Raw genomic sequence first — 21,313 nt, forward strand, 5'->3', positions numbered from 1 at the left:
GCACACTGTATTAAAAATATCTTTTTTGTCATCAGTCAGTTTTATGCCTCAGTGTTGTATAATATATACACATTGATCACTGATCATGAGCAATTAATTATCCTTTGAGTATTGGATAACTGGTTCTCATCATTCACACACTTCTCTAGATAATGTTTTTACCATTATTTTCAACCATTATTTGTGACAATGAGAGAGCTGTGCTTAGGGTGGAGTCCAGAATTACAACCAATTTAAATTCTAAAATGATTTCTACTTGAAGTTTCAATATCTTGTGTGAGAAAAAGATGTTGGGGAGGGAAAGCTCAGAAAAGAAAACCAGAAAAAACATGATCATTAGGATCTAATCCACCACCATTTCAGTCAAGGGATATTTTGCCATTGTCTTCAGTGGATACAGGACTAAGCCCTGAATGATTCATCCTGAAAGGTGCTGAGCACTATGACTGTGATCCAACAATGAACATAAAAAGTGTTTTAGTATGGTACCAGTCCCATTCAAGGGGACTACTTACATGCTTAGAGGATGGGGCTGCTAACAGGGCCTAAATTGAGCACATGCTTATGTGCTTGTTGGATTGGGGCTAGAAAGCTCAGAGCTTTGCAAGATCAGACTTTTTAGAAGCATTAGATGGGATGATTTTGCAATGATCTGATAGGACCTGACACAACACGACGCAATGTATACCTGACAACAGTGTTTGACTTCCATTGTGGAGGGTATTCATGAGGCCTTTGTACAAGCTGCATAAATTCCACTTTCTAAGGATATCCAGTTTTGCTAGCTATGGATAGTTTAAATATATTTGTGCAGCAAACACAGGCATGGAGTATGAACTCTCACTCAGCCCACACTTTGTTCCTGGTTCTGGAAAGCATCTCTTTTCAGGACAGCACTTAAGCACGTGCTTGAGGGCTATCCTGAATCCGGGCCTTTGCTAAGATATATATATATCCAGGAGCATCTCATCACTCCAAAGATGAAATTCAATTCTGAGGTTAAAATGAATGCAGGTTTTATATTCAACAAGGTATTATTGCTATTGAAGCCTTATTTGATTGGTTTTATTTGTTTTGTTTTAAGGGCTAAATAAGAAATGGGGATTGATTAAATTTGAAATCCATGGATAAAAACTTGCTTTGCAAATGATTTGCTGTTCACCTTATATTCTACCAGACTTGGGCCTTATTCTTTTAAAAAAGATGCTTTTACTCACATCAGGCCACCAATACACTCATTTTTCAAATGGAGATTTATATGTTATATGTTATTTAAGACCATCCTGGGAAAATATTGTGGGAAAAGATTACGCAGAGAAACAGTGGATGGCACTGTTCATTCACAGCTCTAAAGTGGTTAGGGATGCAGTATTTTAAAATAATAAGTAAAATATAATTGACTCCTTTAAACATGCACAAATTGGACATATGACTGTCAAATCTGTGTCGAAGTTGTCATAACCAGGCTGGGGATTTAACTCAGATGCTTTGGGGATGTTGCATTACACTAGGTTTTTGAGCAAGGGTGATGAAGAGAATAAATTACATTCTGAATTCCAGTGTTTCGTCCACATCAGTCTTATTGATTTTAAATGATACTCCTGCTGTTGGGGGCTTCAGTTATAATTGGGCTTTTGGCACTGATGTGACTCATCCTGAGGCACTTGAGGACAATGCTGCTTTTATTGAGGCAGAATGGTTGGCATGCCTGTCCCAGATGGCTTCCTGGGAGATGACATTCAGACTGAGGAAGAGAAGGGACAATTTTAAAGGACATTTGGAAGCCTTTTTTAGATTACATTTCCAAGGCAGATGTTGTTCCTTAGTGTTTGTGTCTGAGTTTCATTTTCTATGTGCAGGATAAACTTCTTTGAATGGAGCTGGTTGGATGGTGTTACAACATGGTGACACCCTTTTCTCTCCACAATCCTCTCCCACTGCCCCCTCCCCTCCACTCCTGTTATTGATTTAGGGTAGCAGATTAGATTTATTAAAATAAAAGAAAGTTTTGATGTGGATTTATCACAAGGAGGGTGCTTGCTTGAGGGGGTGTTATATCTTAAGTTACAAGTCATTTTGTATCACATGTTTGTTTGTTTTTGTTTTTAAATAAAAGTCTAAATGGGGAAAAATAATGATTTTGTAGACTAAACAGAGTGCTGCAGATTCACAGTATAATGCACTTCCATTCCCTTCCATTCTTTCATCTAAGAATCCCCAAAAGCTTTACAGACATGAGTTGTCTCATAAAGCTAAACTGAGCTCTATGAGCTGGGTCTTAGTTTCCCTATTTCACAGATGAGTAAAACAGAGAGATCACCCCGTGAGTCAATGGTAGAGTGACCCCAGTCTCCTTCTCTAACGACTGGACACACACTGTCTCGCTCTGGGAAGGAAGTTCATTATTTTGGTAATCTTTGCCTTAAAATATGCATATTGTGCCTTATTCCCATCTGTGCACATTAATTTCAGTTCTTTATTTTATCTAGGCTATGCCATAAATTTCAGGATATTTCTTCTGATGGGATCCTTTACAGAATGCTTTTGGAGAGCTTAGGAGTTGCTGTTTTACCTGGTGACTTAACTGGTATTAGCACACAGATCTCAAAGGGAAGTCAACAGAGAGAAGAAAAAAGACAAACAGATCTTTCAGAAAGGTACTGAGCAATGCTTTATTAATACGGATGATTCTCTATTAAATTTTTAAAATATTGATACCATTATAAAGGAAATTTCCAAAAAGACTGAACATTTGCTCTATATGTGAAATGCTAAGTGTTATCTTATGCAGAGCTCGGGATCTATGCATAATTCCTAAGTAATCTGACCTCCAAAGTATTGTATCAGAAGAGCAAATGTATGGTTTATTTATCAAAATCTTTTGGACTCAAGTAAGAACTGCTGAGCTAACTTCACATGTTACAAAAGGGGTACATCCCACCAAGTCATCAGTGACTTTGCTGATATGCAAGGCTCTCGGGGTTTGTTTGTTTTTTCTACACAGCATCTAAAGTATAGACTATGAATCTCCAGGGAATCGTTGAGACTTCATCTTTTGGGGTTGGGCATTCTCAGAGCTCCACAAATCAAGACTGATTTGATTCTGATGGTTGTAGCTTCTGTGTGCAAGGCTTCTCAGTCTATAGCATTAGTGCATGCCTTTTTGCACTCAAGCTATGAGGATATTTGAATCATCGATTCAACTTCTCTTCAGTTACTTGAAGCTTTGGTCTATGTGGAAATACCTGTACAAGAGCCAGTAAAATCTTCCATAATGGGGTGGGGTATATTTCTCCACAAAAAATGTGGGTTCAGCCTAAAAACTATGAATCTTCTGAGATCTTGGATGGATCTCCAGGATCCTTGGTTTCCACACCGGCTCTGAGCCTTCAGTGGCTCTGCAGCTGCTCACTTACAGCACAACTCCAATGGGCTCCCTAAATGTTGCTAATCCCTGGGCTACATCCCTTAAAGGGGGTTCACCAGTAAGGAAGGACTATGGGAAAGTTAATTCAGATTGTGGCTATTCAATTGTGTGTTAGTGGGGACAATACTTGCTTCTCTCCAGCCCTGTCTGCTAAGTACAGTGAGCCATTCCTAGGGATTGGGGATAACAAGACATGCTTGAAGCAGCGTGGCTCTGTGGAAAAGGCACACACCTGGAATTTAGGAGAGCTGGATTCTCGTCCTGGTGGTAGATGAAAAGCAAAGATTATAGAAAGAAAAGGAGGACTTGTGGCACCTTAGAGACTAACGAATTTATTTGATCATAAGCTTTCGTGAGCTACAGCTCACTTTATCGGATGCATTGCTCAAATAAATTTGTTAGTCTCTAAGGTGCCACAAGTCCTCCTTTTCTTTTTGCGAATACAGACTAACACGGCTGCTACTCTGAAACCTGTCAAAGATTATAGAGTACATCATCAGAGAGCCTTGCTTATCAGCAAAGTCACTCATCTTTACTTTCACCATTATGCATTTCAGAATTTCAGACATGTTAGAGTTAATTTTCTATGTGAACTACTAGTGATACTTTATTTAAAAGCAGTTAATGAAAGTGTTTCATTAAAATATTTTAGTGCTAGAAGTTAAAATTTTAAGGTTATTATCAAGTTAAGGGAGTACTATAAAATATACTTAATAAATCTGTAAAAAATTAGACTGCTGAATATTCTGCATTTTGCTCATACAGAAATATATGCTTTCAGACTTAACAAAAATAATTGTGTTAACTTACTTTTTCATGGACAATAGTAAATCCATAACAAATGCGAAATGGATGCAACCGGGACATATTACACACACTTTTATTGTACATCTTCCCTATCTTCAAAAGTTATTGCATATTTAATCACAAGTTATTTTAATAGTTTGCTGATGAAGATTGTAGTATTTCAAAGGGAGGGTTATATAGTCTATGTCTGGGGATTTTTCTTTTATGGATTGAGAAAGGATATGCTAATCCACTCTTTACATGTAAAGGAAAAATAGTGGAGGTGGCTTATTTGGGTTACTAGGAGTGGGAAGCTGTGAATCATGATGTTATATGACCACATCCTATGGGCAGATATACAGAATATCGCTGATGCCATTTCCAAGGGCCGCCAATTGTTACACCTTTCCAGCAGGTGGTAAGACAACATTAGCCTGATTCATCTCTCTTTAAAGTCAATCAGAAAGACTCCCATTGACTTTTTGGGGGATTGGATTGGGTCCCATGATGGTGGTTAAAAATGTTAATGGGTAAAAGTGGCTCCCCAGAGGCTGGGAAATCTGAAGATCCAAAATGAACTGGTAATCAGCTCCCATATTTGGATGTGAATGGTCTCCACTTCAAAAATAAATAGCCTGTGGCAATATCATGCAATCAGTTTTTACAAACATCAGGTTTCTACTTAACACCCGATTGCACAGTATGGCCCTTGGAATCTGCATGGGCCTTAATTTGTGCTAAATATAACTTTGTGTAGGCACAAAAAGAATATTTCTGGTGTTATTGTCCTGTTTATTGTTAAAATAATCCAGTTAATTATTGAATCAAAAGTTTTAAAGTAGAAAACACAAATGACTTGTTTTCATGCGCAGTCTTTCAATTTTAGAATGAAACAGATTGAAGATCAGGCCAATAAGCATACCAAGAATAGAACTGTTGATGAAGTAATTGAAAGGCTCCAGGACAGTGTGATACAACAGGAAGCAACTATTAAAGACAGCTTTCTTGCCTACAACAAGCAACCAAATGGAAAAATTAGTAAAGATGATTTCCGGAAGGTAGGAGAAATGCTTGGTGTTTTTATTTATCTTTTTGTTTTTCCTGGAAGGTGATTTATCGTTTTATAGTGGTGCCTATTCACACACCTACAGCCAAGTCTCCAGGGCTGTTTCAGTTATGAATGAGCTGGAGCATGCTCACATGAGCTGCTTGTTAATAGCATAAGGAAGAATCAGCTTTCATTTCTGTCAAGGTTCCTCCCCCACTCTGAACTCTAGGGTACAGATGTGGGGACCTGCATGAAAAACCTCCTAAGCTTATCTTTACCAGCTTAGGTCAAAACTTCCCCAAGGTACAAAATATTCCACCCTTTGTCCTTGGATTGGCTGCTACCACCACCAAACTAATACTGGTTACTGGGGAAGAGCTGTTTGGACATGTCTTTCCCCCCAAAATACTTCCCAAAACTTTGCACCCCACTTCCTGGACAAGGTTTGGTAAAAAGCCTCACCAATTTGCCTAGGTGACTACAGACCCAGACCCTTGGATCTTAAGAACAATGAACAATCCTCCCAACACTTGCACCCCCCCTTTCCTGGGAAATGTTGGATAAAAAGCCTCACCAATTTGCATAGGTGACCACAGACCCAAACCCTTGGATCTGAGAACAATGAAAAAGCATTCAGTTTTCTTACAAGAAGACTTTTAATAAAAATAGAAGTAAATAGAAATAAAGAAATCCCCTCTGTAAAATCAGGATGGTAGATACCTTACAGGGTAATTAGATTCAAAACGTAGAGAACCCCTCTAGGCAAAACCTTAAGTTACAAAAAAGATACACAGACAGAAATAGTTATTCTATTCAGCACAGTTCTTTTCTCAGCCATTTAAAGAAATCATAATCTAACATGTACCTAGCTAGATTACTTACTAAAAGTTCTAAGACTCCATTCCTGGTCTATCCCTGGCAAAGACAGAATATAGACAGACACACAGACCCTTTGTTTCTCTCCCTCCTCCCAGCTTTTGAAAGTATCTTGTCTCCTCATTGGTCATTTTGGTCAGGTGCCAGCGAGGTTACCTTAGCTTCTTAACCCTTTACAGGTGAGAGGAGCTTTCCCCTGGCCAGGAGGGATTTCAAAGGGGTTTACCCTTCCCTTTATATTTATGACAATTTCAAAAGAAAAAAAAAGTCAATTTCTAGTCTCTTTTCTTGCAGAAGGAGTACTTGTGGCACCTTAGAGACTAACCAATTTATTTGAGCATAAGCTTTCATGAGCTACAGCTCACTTTATCGGATGCATACTGTGGATCCGATGAAGTGAGCTGTAGCTCATGAAAGCTTATGCTCAGATAAATTGGTTAGTCTCTAAGGTGCCACAAGTACTCCTTTTCTTTTTGCGAATACAGACTAACGCGGCTGTTACTCTGAAACTTTTCTTGCAGAGATTGCCTGGAAAACCCAAACTGATTTCTAATGTCAAAAAGAACATGCTGCTAGACTCCATCTCTGCAGCAGGTGGCTGGGGAATTTATAGAACCAGACTCCAACCTACCACACACCTTCTCTGTAAAATGAGTTAGTTGCATCTGAGGTGCTTCCCAAAAATTTTTTTTAGTTAGCCGTCTCCAAAATCCTTATGCCCCATGCATTATGGTGTGATCACATCATAGTTGAGAGAAACTGAGTACCTTTGGGTGGAGAAAGGCAGCAAAACATTGTAGGCAAACCAAAAATTCCAGTGCTGGTCCTGCTTGTTAAAATTTTAACCCTCTCTGAAGTGAAGACCAAGCTGGCTGCTGGTCATTCAGGCCACTGCTATGTGTCATTGTATAAGTACATTAAGCACATAAAAACAATTTTATGGTTATAGAAGCTGAAGTCCCTTCTCATCTTCAGGTCAGATTTGAAGTACATTGATGAAGTGATCCAGGGAATCTTGCACTGTTGCTTCCCATGCTATTCCATTCCAGATCATAATACTCCAAGTATTAGTGCTGTGTATGCAGATTCTAAAATACTGTGCTGCAATGAGGCTTAATGGATAAACACCATACACATACAATAATGTACTGATTATTAATGTGAATAAAAATGTAGGGTGAAATTTTGTGCTGTACCACTGAGAAGCCTTAGGGAGGGCGGACCAAGATGGCTTTATGCCACCTTTGAACTCTTCACGTGCAGGGCTGGCTTGGGAGACAAAACAGCTGCCAGCACAACAGCCAGCCAGTGGGTTGCTCTAACAGCCTGTCCTGAACTGCCCCTTGTCAGGAATTGGCGGCTGTGATTGCAGAGCCATTGGCCATTATCTTTGAAAACTCGTGGCGAACCGGGGAAGTCCCGGATGACTGGAAAAAGGCTAATGTAGTGCCAATCTTTAAAAAAGGGAAGAAGGAGGATCCTGGGAACTACAGGCCAGTCAGCCTCACCTCAGTCCCTGGAAAAATCATGGAGCAGGTCCTCAAAGAATCAATCCTGAAGCACTTACATGAGAGGAAAGTGATCAGGAACAGTCAGCATGGATTCACCAAGGGAAGGTCATGCCTGACTAATCTAATCGCTTTTTATGATGAGATTACTGGTTCTGTGGATGAAGGGAAAGCAGTGGATGTGTTGTTTCTTGACTTTAGCAAAGCTTTTGACACAGTCTCCCACAGTATTCTTGTCAGCAAGTTAAGGAAGTATGGGCTGGATGAATGCACTATAAGGTGGGTAGAAAGCTGGCTAGATTGTCGGGCTCAACGGGTAGTGATCAATGGCTCCATGTGTAGTTGGCAGCCGGTATCAAGTGGAGTGCCCCAAGGGTCGGTCCTGGGGCCAGTTTTGTTCAATATCTTCATAAATGATCTGGAGGATGGTGTGGTTTGCACTCTCAGCAAATTTGCGGATGATACTAAACTGGGAGGAGTGGTAGATACGCTGGAGGGGAGGGATAGGATACAGAAGGACCTAGACAAATTGGAGGATTGGGCCAAAAGAAATCTGATGAGGTTCAATAAGCATAAGTGCAGGGTCCTGCACTTAGGACGGAAGAACCCAATGCACAGCTACAGACTAGGGACCGAATGGCTAGGCAGCAGTTCTGCGGAAAAGGACCTAGGGGTGACAGTGGACAAGAAGCTGGATATGAGTCAGCAGTGTGCCCTTGTTGCTAAGAAGGCCAATGGCATTTTGAGATGTATAAGTAGGGGCATAGCGAGCAGATTGAGGGACGTGATCGTTCCCCTCTATTCGACATTGGTGAGGCCTCATCTGGAGTACTGTGTCCAGTTTTGGGCCCCACACTACAAGAAGGATGTGGATAAATTGGAGAGGGTCCAGCGAAGGGCAACAAAAATGATTAGGGGTCTAGAACACATGACTTATGAGGAGAGGCTGAGGGAGCTGGGATTGTTTAGCCTGCAGAAGAGAAGAATGAGGGGGGATTTGATAGCTGCTTTCAACTACCTGAAAGGGGGTTCCAAAGAGGATGGCTCTAGACTGTTCTCAATGGTAGCAGATGACAGAATGAGGAGTAATGGTCTCAAGTTGCAGTGGGGGAGGTTTAGATTGGATATTAGGAAAAACTTTTTCACTAAGAGGGTGGTGAAACACTGGAATGCGTTACCTAGGGAGGTGGTAGAATCTCCTTCCTTAGACGTTTTTAAGGTCAGGCTTGACAAAGCCCTGGCTGGGATGATTTAACTGGGAATTGGTCCTGCTTCGAGCAGGGGGTTGGACTAGATGACCTTCAGGGGTCCCTTCCAACCCTGATATTCTATGATTCTATGATTCTATGCTGCCTGGAACCCTCATAGCTCTGTGGCCCTACTCCGTCCTGCTCCTGACTTTGCCCTAGCATGTCCCTGCTCTGAGACATGCACATGCAGTGCCTGTGTTGGGGGAATTTCCTTGGGTCTCCTACAATTAGAAGAGGAGGTGCTTCCGACTGCTAGTGTGGGCAGAGTCTGCACATTGTCTTTATCCAGATGCTGATTCGGAAGAGCAGGGGGAGACAGCTGTGGTGAAAACAGGATTTACCATGGCAATGAGACCTTTAAAAAATGGCAGTACAGCTCCCTTAGGACTTCTTATAAGACTAGGTTTTCCTTGGTTTGCCAGTAAAAATTTCATCTCTCATCAGTGTGCAGAATGCTGTGCACTTCTTCATCGGGCTGCTCTCCTCTTCTGAGAGGTGGATTCTGTGTGTGCATTGCAGAAGTGCTCTGAAATGAGAGGTGCTAAGTAATTGTAAAATGTTATTTTTTGTCTTATTGTTAATAATAATAATTAATAATTAATACATGAATTAAGAATAAAATTGAAGCCTTACCTCCCACATGCTGATCTGTGCAACATACCTTTGGGACATTGGCTTTGGATTACTGCAATGTGTTTTGTTTTGTTGCCTGCAGCTAATGCAACAGCATGATTAACATTAGTGGTAGGCAGAGGGAACTCCACCTACCTGCTGCTTTTTTCTTTGCATTAGCTGTCTGTGTGAAAGTTGGATTTAAGGTTTTGGTATAATACTGAAAGCCCTTAATTGACTGTTTTACTAACCTCACTGTTCTTCTGACACCCTACAGACTATGGATGGCTCTTTTAAGGGTTGCTAGTACACAAAGAATAAAGAACAAAAATAATCATATAACTGCAGCCATTTGTGCTACTATCAGATCTCATAAGCTAGGCAGGTTCAGGCTTCATGAGTACTTGGATGGTATATGGTCTGGGAACTCTCACTTGCTGAAGAATGTGGTTCCTCTTATTAAATTTATATCTAATCACTATAATTTCAATTCTATATAAGCCATGGTTACCATACATATGAAGAGAATAGGTAAATTTTCAGACCTATCGAGGTTTAGCTATATAATCAAAACCCCATACAGTCCTTTGAAACTGTACACCTAGGAGCCCAGACATTTTATTTGAAAGGATGGCATGTAAGGAACAAACATTTTCTTATTTCCCTTTTGTTTTGTTTTTTCACTTTGACAGGTGTTGGAAGATCTTGGGATGCCAATGGATGATAGCCAGTTTAATTTACTGACTGAGAAATTAGCATTCCCAAATGGAGGGCTGAGTTATCTTGATTTTGTAGCAGTATTTGAAGGTAGATGAACATTAATGACAATCTTACATAAAACAAACCTTTCATTGACTTTTCTCTCTCAATGTTGTATAGGGTCATTAGGAGGGTAATTGAGAAGATATAGGCTGTGTTGTTGTCAGGATGCTACATATCCCTGTCACTCCTGATCCAGCCAAGCTGTTGATCATCTAACCCAGTATGTGAGTGAGACTGGAACATGAATGAGGGTGAGCTGGTTAAAGTTCAGTACAGATAGGACTGAGATGATAATTGTCGGGTGTGGACAGCAACCCCAGATAAGGCTGATCTCTCCCCCTTTGATTGAGGGTGGGTCCCAGTATCCATTAGTTGAGCTCTGAATCCTAAGAGCTGTAGTATTGGCAACCCAGTTGCTGCTGGATGATTTTACAGAAGCATGGTCCAAGAAGTCTTTTTTACCACTTGAGCCTGGCCAAAAGATTGCAACCAATTCTTTCAGATATGGAATTTTGTACCATGATCCATTCCTTTGTCACTTCAAGACTGGATTACTGCAATCTGCTCTACGTGGAGGTACACTTCAGGTCAACCTGAAAACGTAAACTGGTGCAAAATATAGTGGCTTGCATATTAAGTGGTGCTTCTCAGTGACAGCACATATCCCTGGTGCTCCATGATCTTGCACTGCTATCTTTTGGTTTGTGGATTGAATTGAAGGTATTGCTTTTAATTTATAAAGACATAAATGGCTTGGGACTTTGCTACTTGAGAGACTTCCTCTCCTCTCCTGCCATAGTGCCACTGTTTTGATCAGCAGAGGTGCTTCAGCTGGATCCCCCTTCATTTAAACGAAAGGAGATTGGAAGTAGAGGGTGCTCCATGAAAAACACTCCACTCTTGAACAGGCTTCCCCCTGATCTGTGATAGCCGAAATCTGTTCACCTTCAGTGCATGCTGCAAGGCACATGTATACGCAGAAGCTGCTGCAGAAGTGGACTGTTGAGGGAAATCAGAATTGTAGTAGGAAGCAGAATGCGGAGTCTGCAGGAGTTTAATTTCATTTGTTTTATTGTAGGGGTGCCCTGAACCTTGGAGAGGCAACTCTTCTTATTTTTCATGCGCATCTCAATAAATCAGTAAAGTGTAGGCGAGGATTATATCAGTCATTGGTTTCAGTATTACCTGTTGGGGGTTATAATGTACCTCACCTATAATAAATGTTCTCAGCTCAGGAACAAACTTTAACAAACTTTCATCTAAATTGACACAGGCAGTGGAGCTGGGTGATGCTATATTTGGACTGGTTTTGTATAGTTTTTGTTCTGTCCAAATTTAAAGTTTATTATTTAATGTAAAAAGTGTGTTTATCAGTAATATTATTAATAATCATTCATTATTAGGGCCCTACCAAATTAACAGTCCATTTTGGTCAATTTCACAGTCAGAGGATTTTAAAAATCTTAAATTTTATGATTTCAGCTGTCTAAATCTGAAATTTCACTCTTGTAACTCTAAGGGTCCTGACTTAAAAGGGGGTTGGGGAAGTTGCAGGGTTATTGTAGGGGGGTCTCACTATTGCCACCCTTCTGCGCTGCTGCCTTCAGACCTCGGTCCTCCACCAACAGCCACCGCTCTCCGGCCACCCAGCTCTGAAGGCAGCGCAGAAGTAAGGATGCCAATACTGCGACCCCCCTACAATAACCTTATGATGTGTCCTGCTAGGATCACTAGCTTCCCATTTTTTAGCTTGATTTTTGTTGCTATTCTTTGCAATTGGCTTTTCTTAGGGAGATAGGCAAGGTGAATATCTACATACTGTCATCCTGACTCTTGGTGAGTAGTACCAACCTCACTCCATCTGCAGTCAGATTGATTTCAGGGCAACGTGAGCAAGGGTAGCAGAATCTGGTCCTTAAGAGGCAAGAAACAATCATAGTTCATTTTCCCAGGCAACAGTTAGATCCAGGAGCCATAGGTGAAATGTGAGTGTCATAGGCAATAACTCATTCCAACTTTCCTTTATATATTTTTCTGTTACTTTTCTACTTTAGTTCCAGATTTTCTGGGTGAAATCCTAACCCCACTGAAGTCAATGGGAGTTTTGCCATTGACTGCTGTGGGGTCTGTTTCACCTTCTGTATTATGACTCTTTTGATCTTTTTTCTCAAAGTTGTACAGTTCTGATTTCTGCACTGCTAGCAGTTGCCATTATTTCACCTGGCTTTAGATATAGGTGAAGGGGAAGAATTGACTTGTAGCTGGCCGATGCAGTATTAAGGCATTCCTTGTATCTGCCCTAACATTCATAATTTTGACCTTGACCAACCATCTGTCCATCAAAACATCTTATACTGTCTCAAAGAGCCTAGTAAAATATGCCTGAAAGCAAGGTAACATCAATACGATCAAAGTAAAACTGGACATATTCTCGAGAGCAGTGTTGCAGTGATTTAATCAGGAGTTTTGTGGTATTTGGGCTTTTTCTTAAAGCCCCAGTTCCTAGGAGTTGTGAGTCTCTACTTTCATTTTTTTTTAAAGTTACCAATCATCATAGTTGCAGAGGAAAATTACCCAGATTTGACATAGAGATTTAAAAAAACGGAAGGCAGAGAAAAAATGAAATTATTATTTTATTAAAATATGATTTTAAGTCAATCTCATGAATTTGGGGGGGGAAAAGATTCTTGTGTTTTGAGCACTTGCAGTTAGAAATACTGTTGATATCTGGCATTATTCTACTTCCTTTATGTAAGTAAAACTCCCATTGACTTTAGTGAGATGATCACTTCAATAGGAATGTTGCCTGAATGAACAGTGCAGAATCAGATCCCAAAAAACTGGATGTGTATAAAGCAGGGGGAAGTAGGGGATAAAAATGAGAATCATCTAAATGTAGGGCTGGAAGGGACCTTGAGAGGTCCAAGTCGAAGAACCAGAAAGGCCCACAGTGGATGGCTTTTGATGGTTTCTTTGTTTGGGTGAGGGAAGGATAGTGTTTTTGATATTTCCGAGTTATTTTTGTCCTCATGTCTGTGTCTCAGTGGGTTAAAGTACAAATATATTTTAAAAAGAAAAGAAGTACTCTGTTGGGAGGTTCTGTTTATTTAACTGATTAATAAGAAAAATTCTGAGGGGAAGAAATGTCAGGAGGTACATTTTTCTGTATAGGTTTATCTCATTTTTAAAGTTGAAGTAAAACAAAAATACTTTGAAATTGTAAAACATGAGGAATTTGTTGAAGATATGGATGATGATGAACCTGCAGATCTGCTACAGTATTTAATCTACTGGGTGAACTACCTTTGTATCATTGGGTCTTCTGGTTTCATGACTCTGAAAGGCCAAAACCTATAGGTTGTGATCCTGCAACACCCCACTTGTGTGCAATCCTTTTTACTTTAATGGGTTTATTCATATGAGTAAGGGTTACAGGATCAGTCCCTTACACACACACATATATGCCTATCAACATGAGGAAAAAAATATTGCAAAATTAAATTATATAAATATCTGTTCAGTTATACATAGTGTATTTATGATGACAGTGTGTATCTATATCTAGAGAGAGAGAATACATGACAGCATGGTATGGGAAGGTTTAATTAACAAGAGTTTGTTCTCCAAAACAAGTGCCAATAAAACCTTTCCACTTCACTGCACTGCCATCTATTCTGTATATGCCACTAATGTTCCAGGAAAACTATTTTTAAAATGCTTTAGAGAGTTAAAACATGTTATTTAAACTATTTTTCATTTCTCTCTCTCTCATAAACCAGATACCTTAGTTACCATGAGTCCAGCTGCACAGGGAACAGAAGGAGCTGTAATAACCTGTAACAGTGACTCAAAATAGATTTTCTATTGCCTAAAAATATCATGGCCCTTCCAGGACTAGAAGCAAATGTAGTGTCCCCCCCAGGAAGCTAGCAATCTCCTGTTCGTGATCTTGCAGGTCTGTGAGATTATAAACAGAGAAAAACTGGCACTTGTGCAGGATTGAATCTCACCTGCCCTGGTCCTCAGGTGGGGTAATTTTGGGGGTGAAATTCCACAGTTGGGCTGAGAAGGAAGAAATATTTTGCTGGCAGATTTATTTAGTTGCTGGTGGCTGTTTGAAGCTACTGAAGGTTTGGGTATGTTAGAATGACTTCAAAGGAGTTGGGTTAGTGTGCAGTGAGTGGGCAGTGGTGGTGCAGTTGAAGATGGGTCACTAATACATTTTGCAAAAAGAAAAGGAGGACTTGTGGCACCTTAGAGACTAACAAATTTATTTGAGCATAAGCTTTCGTGAGCTACAGCTCACTTCATCGGATGCATTCAGTGGACATTCAGTGGAGATGTGCAGTCCACTGAATGCATCCGATGAAGTGAGCTGTAGCTCACCAAAGCTTATGCTCAAACAAATGTGTTAGTCTCTAAGGTGCCACAAGTCCTCCTGTTCTTTTTGCGAATACAGATTAACACGGCTGTTACTCTGAAACCTGTAACGCATTTCTGTGGCACTGTCTACAGCAATGCAGAATCTGTGTTCCTTCTCACGCAGGGTATGTCAGAGTATGTGTGGACTGGACCTGGAAGGTGTAATTTCCAGGTCAGGTAAACATACCCATGCTAGTTCCAATCGAGCTAGCATGCTGCTAAAAACAGAAGTGTAGCCGTTGGAGCAGGAGCAACTAGACAGGCTAGCCGCCCTGAATGCAACCCCTAAGTATGTACTTGAGGCAGGTAGCCCTTCCCAACACTTGCACTGCCACAGCTCTACTGTTGTTTTTAGCGCGCTAGCTCAATGCCAGGTCGTATGGCTCTGTCAACCTGAGATGGAACCTACACCTTCCAGTGCCCGTCTAGACCAGTCACAGCTCTCCTGGACTCCATCCTCTCCTTCTCCAGTCTCATACCATCCTCATTCGGCGCAACACTCAGGAACCAGAGAAGGCTAAAGTAAAAGCAAAAAACAATGATAACAAAAAGTTCCACCTCAACTGTGCCTTCTGCACTAGAGCTTACCCACAGGGGCCTGGAGTTTTTTGCTTTTGTTTTTGTTTTTGCTTTCACATGGTGCAAAGCAGGAGCTGAGGCAATTTCTGTAAATCAGAGGGACATTTACTAATACTATATTCAACTATCGAAGTATGTAATGTGTGAAGCCTAAAGAATGTGATAGGATTTTTTAAAACAATGTATATGATAAATAAATAAGACAACTCCATTGGTCCAGTATGTTTAATACCATAGAAAAAGATATTCAAGTCACAGATTGCTTTACTCTGATTTAATTATTTCAGATCCCAGATTGAATGGACCAGGAGCTACATTATATTGCAGTCCAAACCACCGAGTAAATAGCACTAAATTTCACTACATGACTGCTGAAGAATGTCTAAGTCAATTTAATGATAAGCTGATGGAAGCATATGGGGTAAATAAATGCAACTGTTGATTGCTTTTGACAATATAGCTAGTTATGTTAAAAATATTTGTTAAAAGGTATTTTTAAGTGGAGTTGTCAGAAAAGAGACTCTATAAAAAAGATATTGGGGTTCAATGTTTATTCTCTTTCAGTGACTTCCAGAGCAAACATACTCAGTTTACAATTCAAAAGCTGATTTTCTAATTGCTATCCCTGCAAACTCTTCCTGGGATCTGAAACCCAAAATATTTTTTCCAATTCTTTTATTGTCACTAGTAGTAAAGACTGTGCAACCAGAATCAGAACTAACATGTTGATGGTCCACAAAGAACAAAGTCCAGATGAATCTTCCATATCTATATTGATTTAGCACTGCTACAAATAAAAAACTTTTTTGTTGGGAAAATAAAAGCAGTTTTTTACATACCCTCTTTTTCAGCTATAGCCACAGTTTAAGAAAATATTTATTTACATTTCAACAAAAGTAAACAGCTCTTCTGCACTTCTTAAACACTTGAGTAGCCCCATTAGTGTGATTGCTAACAGAAGAAAAGATTTGCAAGATCAGATCCATGATGCCTAAAGATTTCAATGAGCAATGCAGTGCCCTTAAGCAAGAAAGCAGATTTTTCCAGAGATGGCACCAGTAAAAATCTAGAGGTCCTGGAAGAAAGCACTGGTCTCAAAAGGAATTGAAATAATACAGCTTATTATTAAAATGACATTAAAATACAAAGGTGAATTGGTGAAAAGTGCCCCTGTGGGATAGGAGCCCACCATGATTGGCTGGTGCACTGACCAATGGCAACACAGCATTGTATCCTCTTGATAGGACTTGATGCAATCAAGAGCTGGCTGCTGCCATGATAGGAATGTAGGGCTATTCTCATGGCCAGCCACTGAATATAGACAAGATATTGTGACAACAGCACAGAATTACTGGGCCAAATCAGATTTTCTGTTGATGTGTATATAGGCAAAAAACAATGGAGCTGTGCTCATTTATACCAGCCTAGCGTCTGTCCCACCGTCATGGTATTATTGCGGTAAGAATTACTTACTTTTCTACAAAAAGAAAAGGAGTACTTGTGGCACCTTAGAGACTAACCAATTTATTTGAGCATGAGCTTTCGTGAGCTACAGCTCACTTCATCGGATGCATACCGTGGAAACTGCAGTAGACATTATATACACACAGAGACCATGAAACAATACCCCCTCCCACCCCACTGTCCTGCTGGTAATAGCTTATCTAAAGTGATCATCAAGTTGGGCCATTTCCAGCACAAATCCAGGTTTTCTCACCCTTCGCCCCCCCCCCCCCCACACACACAAACTCACTCTCCTGCTGGTAATAGCCCATCCAAAGTGACCACTCTCTTCACAATGTGTATGATAATCAAGGTGGGTCATTTCCAGCACAAATCCAGGTTCTCTCACCCCCCTCCAAAAAACCACACACACAAACTCACTCTCCTGCTGGTAATAGCTTATCAAAAGTGACCACTCTCCCTACAATGTGCATGATAATCAAGGTGGGCCATTTCCAGCACAAATCCAGGTTTTCTCACCCCGCCACCCCCATACACACACAAACTCACTCTCCTGCTGGTAATAGCTTATCTAAAGTGATCATTAAGTTGGGCCATTTCCAGCACAATGCTCAAATAAATTGGTTAGTCTCTAAGGTGCCACAAGTACTCCTTTTCTTTTTGCAAAGACAGACTAACACGGCTGTTACTCTGAAACCTGTCATTACTTTTCTACATTTTGTTAAATGATTATCATTAACATTTATCAGTTGAAATCCTAACATAGACATGTATAGAATAAGAGAAATTTATCATTTTTTTAGCAATTGCAAAACAAAAGAATATTTAATCATTATCCTTTGGCTGAATTCAGTTCTATCTATGTTCCTGGCACGACTAATACACCAATAAATACACCAATATTTGTATGTTTAGACCAACTAAAGCGCTCTGTGGCAAAGCTGGCCATTCTATAATAAATTATTTCTGAAAACGTATCACTTCTAAATTCACTCTGATTTTTTTTTCCGCATTTTAATGGAGGGAAACCGTTCTGGAGGGACATTCATTTTTGAAAGGTCTCTTCTCATAATGGTTTCGTCTAAGTATGTAACAAAAAACATAGAAATAAGGTGTTTTATCATTATAGAGTTGATGGGAGCCAGGATCCAATGGCCATATGTGTAGAAGGCTTGCAGATTGGCTGCCAAGTGGTTTTGCATCAGTTCAGTACTTGTTTGTAATGAGGGGAGATAGGACTTCAGTTCATTTAGGGACAATGATAGAAGATTTTACATTAGCTTTATATGTGAAGTAGGTTGACAATGTAGAGTCTAGTAAGGAGGTGTTATAGGTGTTGTATACCATCAAACTGCCTTGCCATATTTTGCCTGTTGTCAAAATAAATCCATAATGAATTCAGTGTTTGTATTTTGAAATGTGTAACTAATGTGTTTTATCTGAAAGTTCAAGCATTGACATTCAGTTAAATATTCTTTGTTAGGACACCTACTCTGCCTTCCATAAAACAGATAGTAACCGTGATGGTATAATCAACATGCTTGATTTTCGACGCCTCCTGGAGAGCTTTGTGTTCATCCTTAGAGATGAGGAGTACTCACGCCTGCTTGGTATATTGGGCATGAACCTGAACTCTACATTAAATTACCAGGAATTCCTTCAACTTTTCCAGACCCAAGAAACAAAAGAGGCACATCCTTGGCTGAATCCATCTCACAAGTAAGAAGGACAGCAATGTTATAGTATCTATACTGATCGTATACATTTATAGAAGTTAAAATCATAGAAATGTAGGGCTGGAAGGAACCTTAAGAGGTCATCTAGTTCTCCCTATGTGCTGAGGCAGGGCCAAATATACCTAGACCATCCCTGACAGGCATTTAAGTAACCTTTTCTTTAAAACAGTTTGTTTAGTGTTTGCCTAACCTGTTCTTAAAAATAATGGGGATTTCACAATCTCCCTTGGGAACCTATTCCGGTTCTTAAATATCCATATAGTTAGAAAGTTTTTCCTAATATCTAACTTAAATGTCCTTTGCTGCAGATTAAGTTAATTATTTCTTGTCCGACCTTCAGTAAGAATGGAGAACAACTGGTCACTGTCCTCTTTATAACAGCTCTTAACATATTTCCAGACTGTTATCTGGTTCCCCCCATGCAAGTCTTCTTTTCTCAAAACGAAATATACCCATTTTTTAACCTGTCCTCATAGGTCAGGTTTTCTAAACCTTTATCATTTTGGTTGCTGTCCTTTGGATTTTCTCCAATTTGTCTATATGTTTTTGAAAGTGTGGCACCCAAAACTGGACCCTCATTGGAGAGGAGGTGAAAATACGTTGAAACTTTCCAGTTAACTCTTTATATCATTTAATTGGTCAGTAGTTTCGCATAATGGAAATCCAATTACCAGTGGTATGAAGTAGAATGTTATATAAGTCTGTCTCTCTAAAGCAGAGGTGGGCAAACTATGGCCCGTGGATCACATCCAGCCCATCCTGCCCGGCCCCTGAGTTCCCAGCTGGGGAGGCTCGCCCCCAGCCCCTCCCCTGCTGTCCCCCCTTCCCCATAGGTACGCCGCCACACGGGCTTGCGCCCACCCACCTCCCAGGCTTTCCAATAAGTCGGTCCTGCCGCTCTGAGCGGCATGGTAAGGGGGCGGGAGGGGGAGTTCCAGGGGGCAGTCAGGGGACGGGGAGCGGTTAGATGGGGCAGAGGTTCTGGGGGTGGGGGCAGTCAGGGGACATGGAGCAGTGGGGGTTGGATGGGGGTGGGGTCCTGGTGGGGCAGTTAGAGGCGGGGGGTCCTGGGAGGGAGCAGTCAGGGCACAAGGAGTGGGAGGGGCATTGGATGGGTCAGGGGTTCTGAGGGGGGCAGTCAGGGGGCAGGAAGTGGTAGGGGTGGATAGGGGGTGGGGTCCAGGCTGTTTGGGGAGGCACAGCCTTCCCTACCTAGCCCTCCATACAGTTTCTCAACCTCGATGTGGCCCTTAGGCCAAAAAGTTTGCCCACCCCTGCTCTAAAGTTACCAACTTTGTAGATTCAGTGGGTCTGATCTAAATTACTGAAGTAAATCAGGAATACCTTTATTGGAGTCACTCCAGGTCTTGTGATATGTGACTAAATTGTTTTTGTTTCTAAGATAGTTAACATTTCCTTCTAGCTGGATAAATGATCCGTGTTTGCTATTAAGTCTGGAGGCAAGTTGAACAACACTGATCTGAAAATAAACAGGGAATTACAAAATTTAAGATGTCTTCCCTAACTTGCAGCTGGGGAAATAAGATAGTATTTAAAGAATTAAGTTTACACAGATGTGAAATAATAGCCTTTAAGGGTTTCTTAGAAACTAAAACAAAAAATAAAAAAAACCTCCACAAACTTGTGAGAGATTAAAGATTCTATTAAATGTAGAATACTGTTAGTTATTATTTTATTTTTCTTTCTGAGACCAAAACAGACAATACCGGATGCAGAACTAGCTTGTGATCAGGCTCATTACTATCTTGTTATCAAAGCACAGACCAGATGGCATGACCTAGCAAGGGTAAGAAAAACATTTTCATTAAATAAGTAAGCTGCACTAATGGATTTTAGAACATTATGCAATCTCGATCTTCAGATTATATAAATATTCAAAAAAGGCATTTGTAAAATAGCTCATTAATGATAAAAACTTATATGTATAAAACTAAAGTGCTGGAGCATTTGATTTTTAAAATTTTAATTATTTAGTAGTTGCTATTAGAATTGTTTCTAAAATTTTCTTTATATTACTACTGTTATTTCTTATTCTTTATTATTAAATATATGTATTGTAATAGTATCAAGAGGCCCCAATGATGGATCACGGGATCCATTGTGCTAGGCACTGTACATGCACACAGAAAATTGCACTCACAATACAGTCCTCATTAAGGCAATTAGTCTGTGCCAAAATACCAATAACTATATAAAGAGAAACTTATAAACAATCTTAATAAAAACTAAATAATTAAAATTTCATGTATCTGAACCAATTATTGTATACTCTGAGGATAGTGAAGGGCAGATAGTCGTGGATTGAGAAAAAGATGAATGGGGAGAATAAACTTTGTTATTTCATTACATTGTTATAAAATTTCAGTAAATGAGTCCATACTGCTGCTACTTAAAATTTGCAAGATGAGCATGCACAGCTGCAACTAAAGAATGCTTTATATTAGTTTATAGCACAACAAGCTGGAGCCAGCATCTGCAGAATTGGACACCTCAGTGTGGATTTTCAGTCTGTACTTTCCACCTCTATGCATCAAGGTTCGTGCATACCCACACCTGTATGCACACTTTTAATGCTCAAACCCCAGTGTACATAGGTGATAGAAGTTTCATATGCAAAACACATCGCCAGCATACATATGTGTTACTTCACCAAGAGATCCATGCACACAGTGAAGGCTGATAATCAGGCCCAAAAACTCGTTAAAAATGGAATTCATCTTCGTATGTTTTTTCATTCTTCCCTAATTCCTATTATTGCGTATGAAGAGATCAAGTATTTTGTAAAGCCTGTTGGCTCTTATTATTAAAAGTTTCTTAAATTC

At 40.1% G+C, this 21,313-nt stretch overlaps 1 protein-coding gene across 1 annotated transcript in view; it reads left to right on the top strand.

Annotated features, from left to right (window-relative positions):
* EFCAB6 (EF-hand calcium binding domain 6) overlaps positions 1-21,313 on the top strand; it is a 150,887-nt gene that overhangs the window by 82,967 nt on the left and 46,607 nt on the right. Inside the window, exons 15-20 of the mRNA XM_084636519.1 lie at positions 2,490-2,657; positions 5,100-5,271; positions 10,200-10,314; positions 15,558-15,691; positions 18,218-18,453; positions 20,181-20,277. Of these exons, the coding sequence (XP_084492645.1) occupies positions 2,490-2,657; positions 5,100-5,271; positions 10,200-10,314; positions 15,558-15,691; positions 18,218-18,453; positions 20,181-20,277 (922 nt within the window). The remainder of the gene's footprint in view (positions 1-2,489; positions 2,658-5,099; positions 5,272-10,199; positions 10,315-15,557; positions 15,692-18,217; positions 18,454-20,180; positions 20,278-21,313) is intronic.

The sequence above is a fragment of the Lepidochelys olivacea genome (genome assembly GCF_965140295.1).
Source record: "Lepidochelys olivacea isolate rLepOli2 genome assembly, chromosome: 1".
Classification (NCBI taxonomy): Eukaryota; Metazoa; Chordata; order Testudines; family Cheloniidae; genus Lepidochelys; species Lepidochelys olivacea.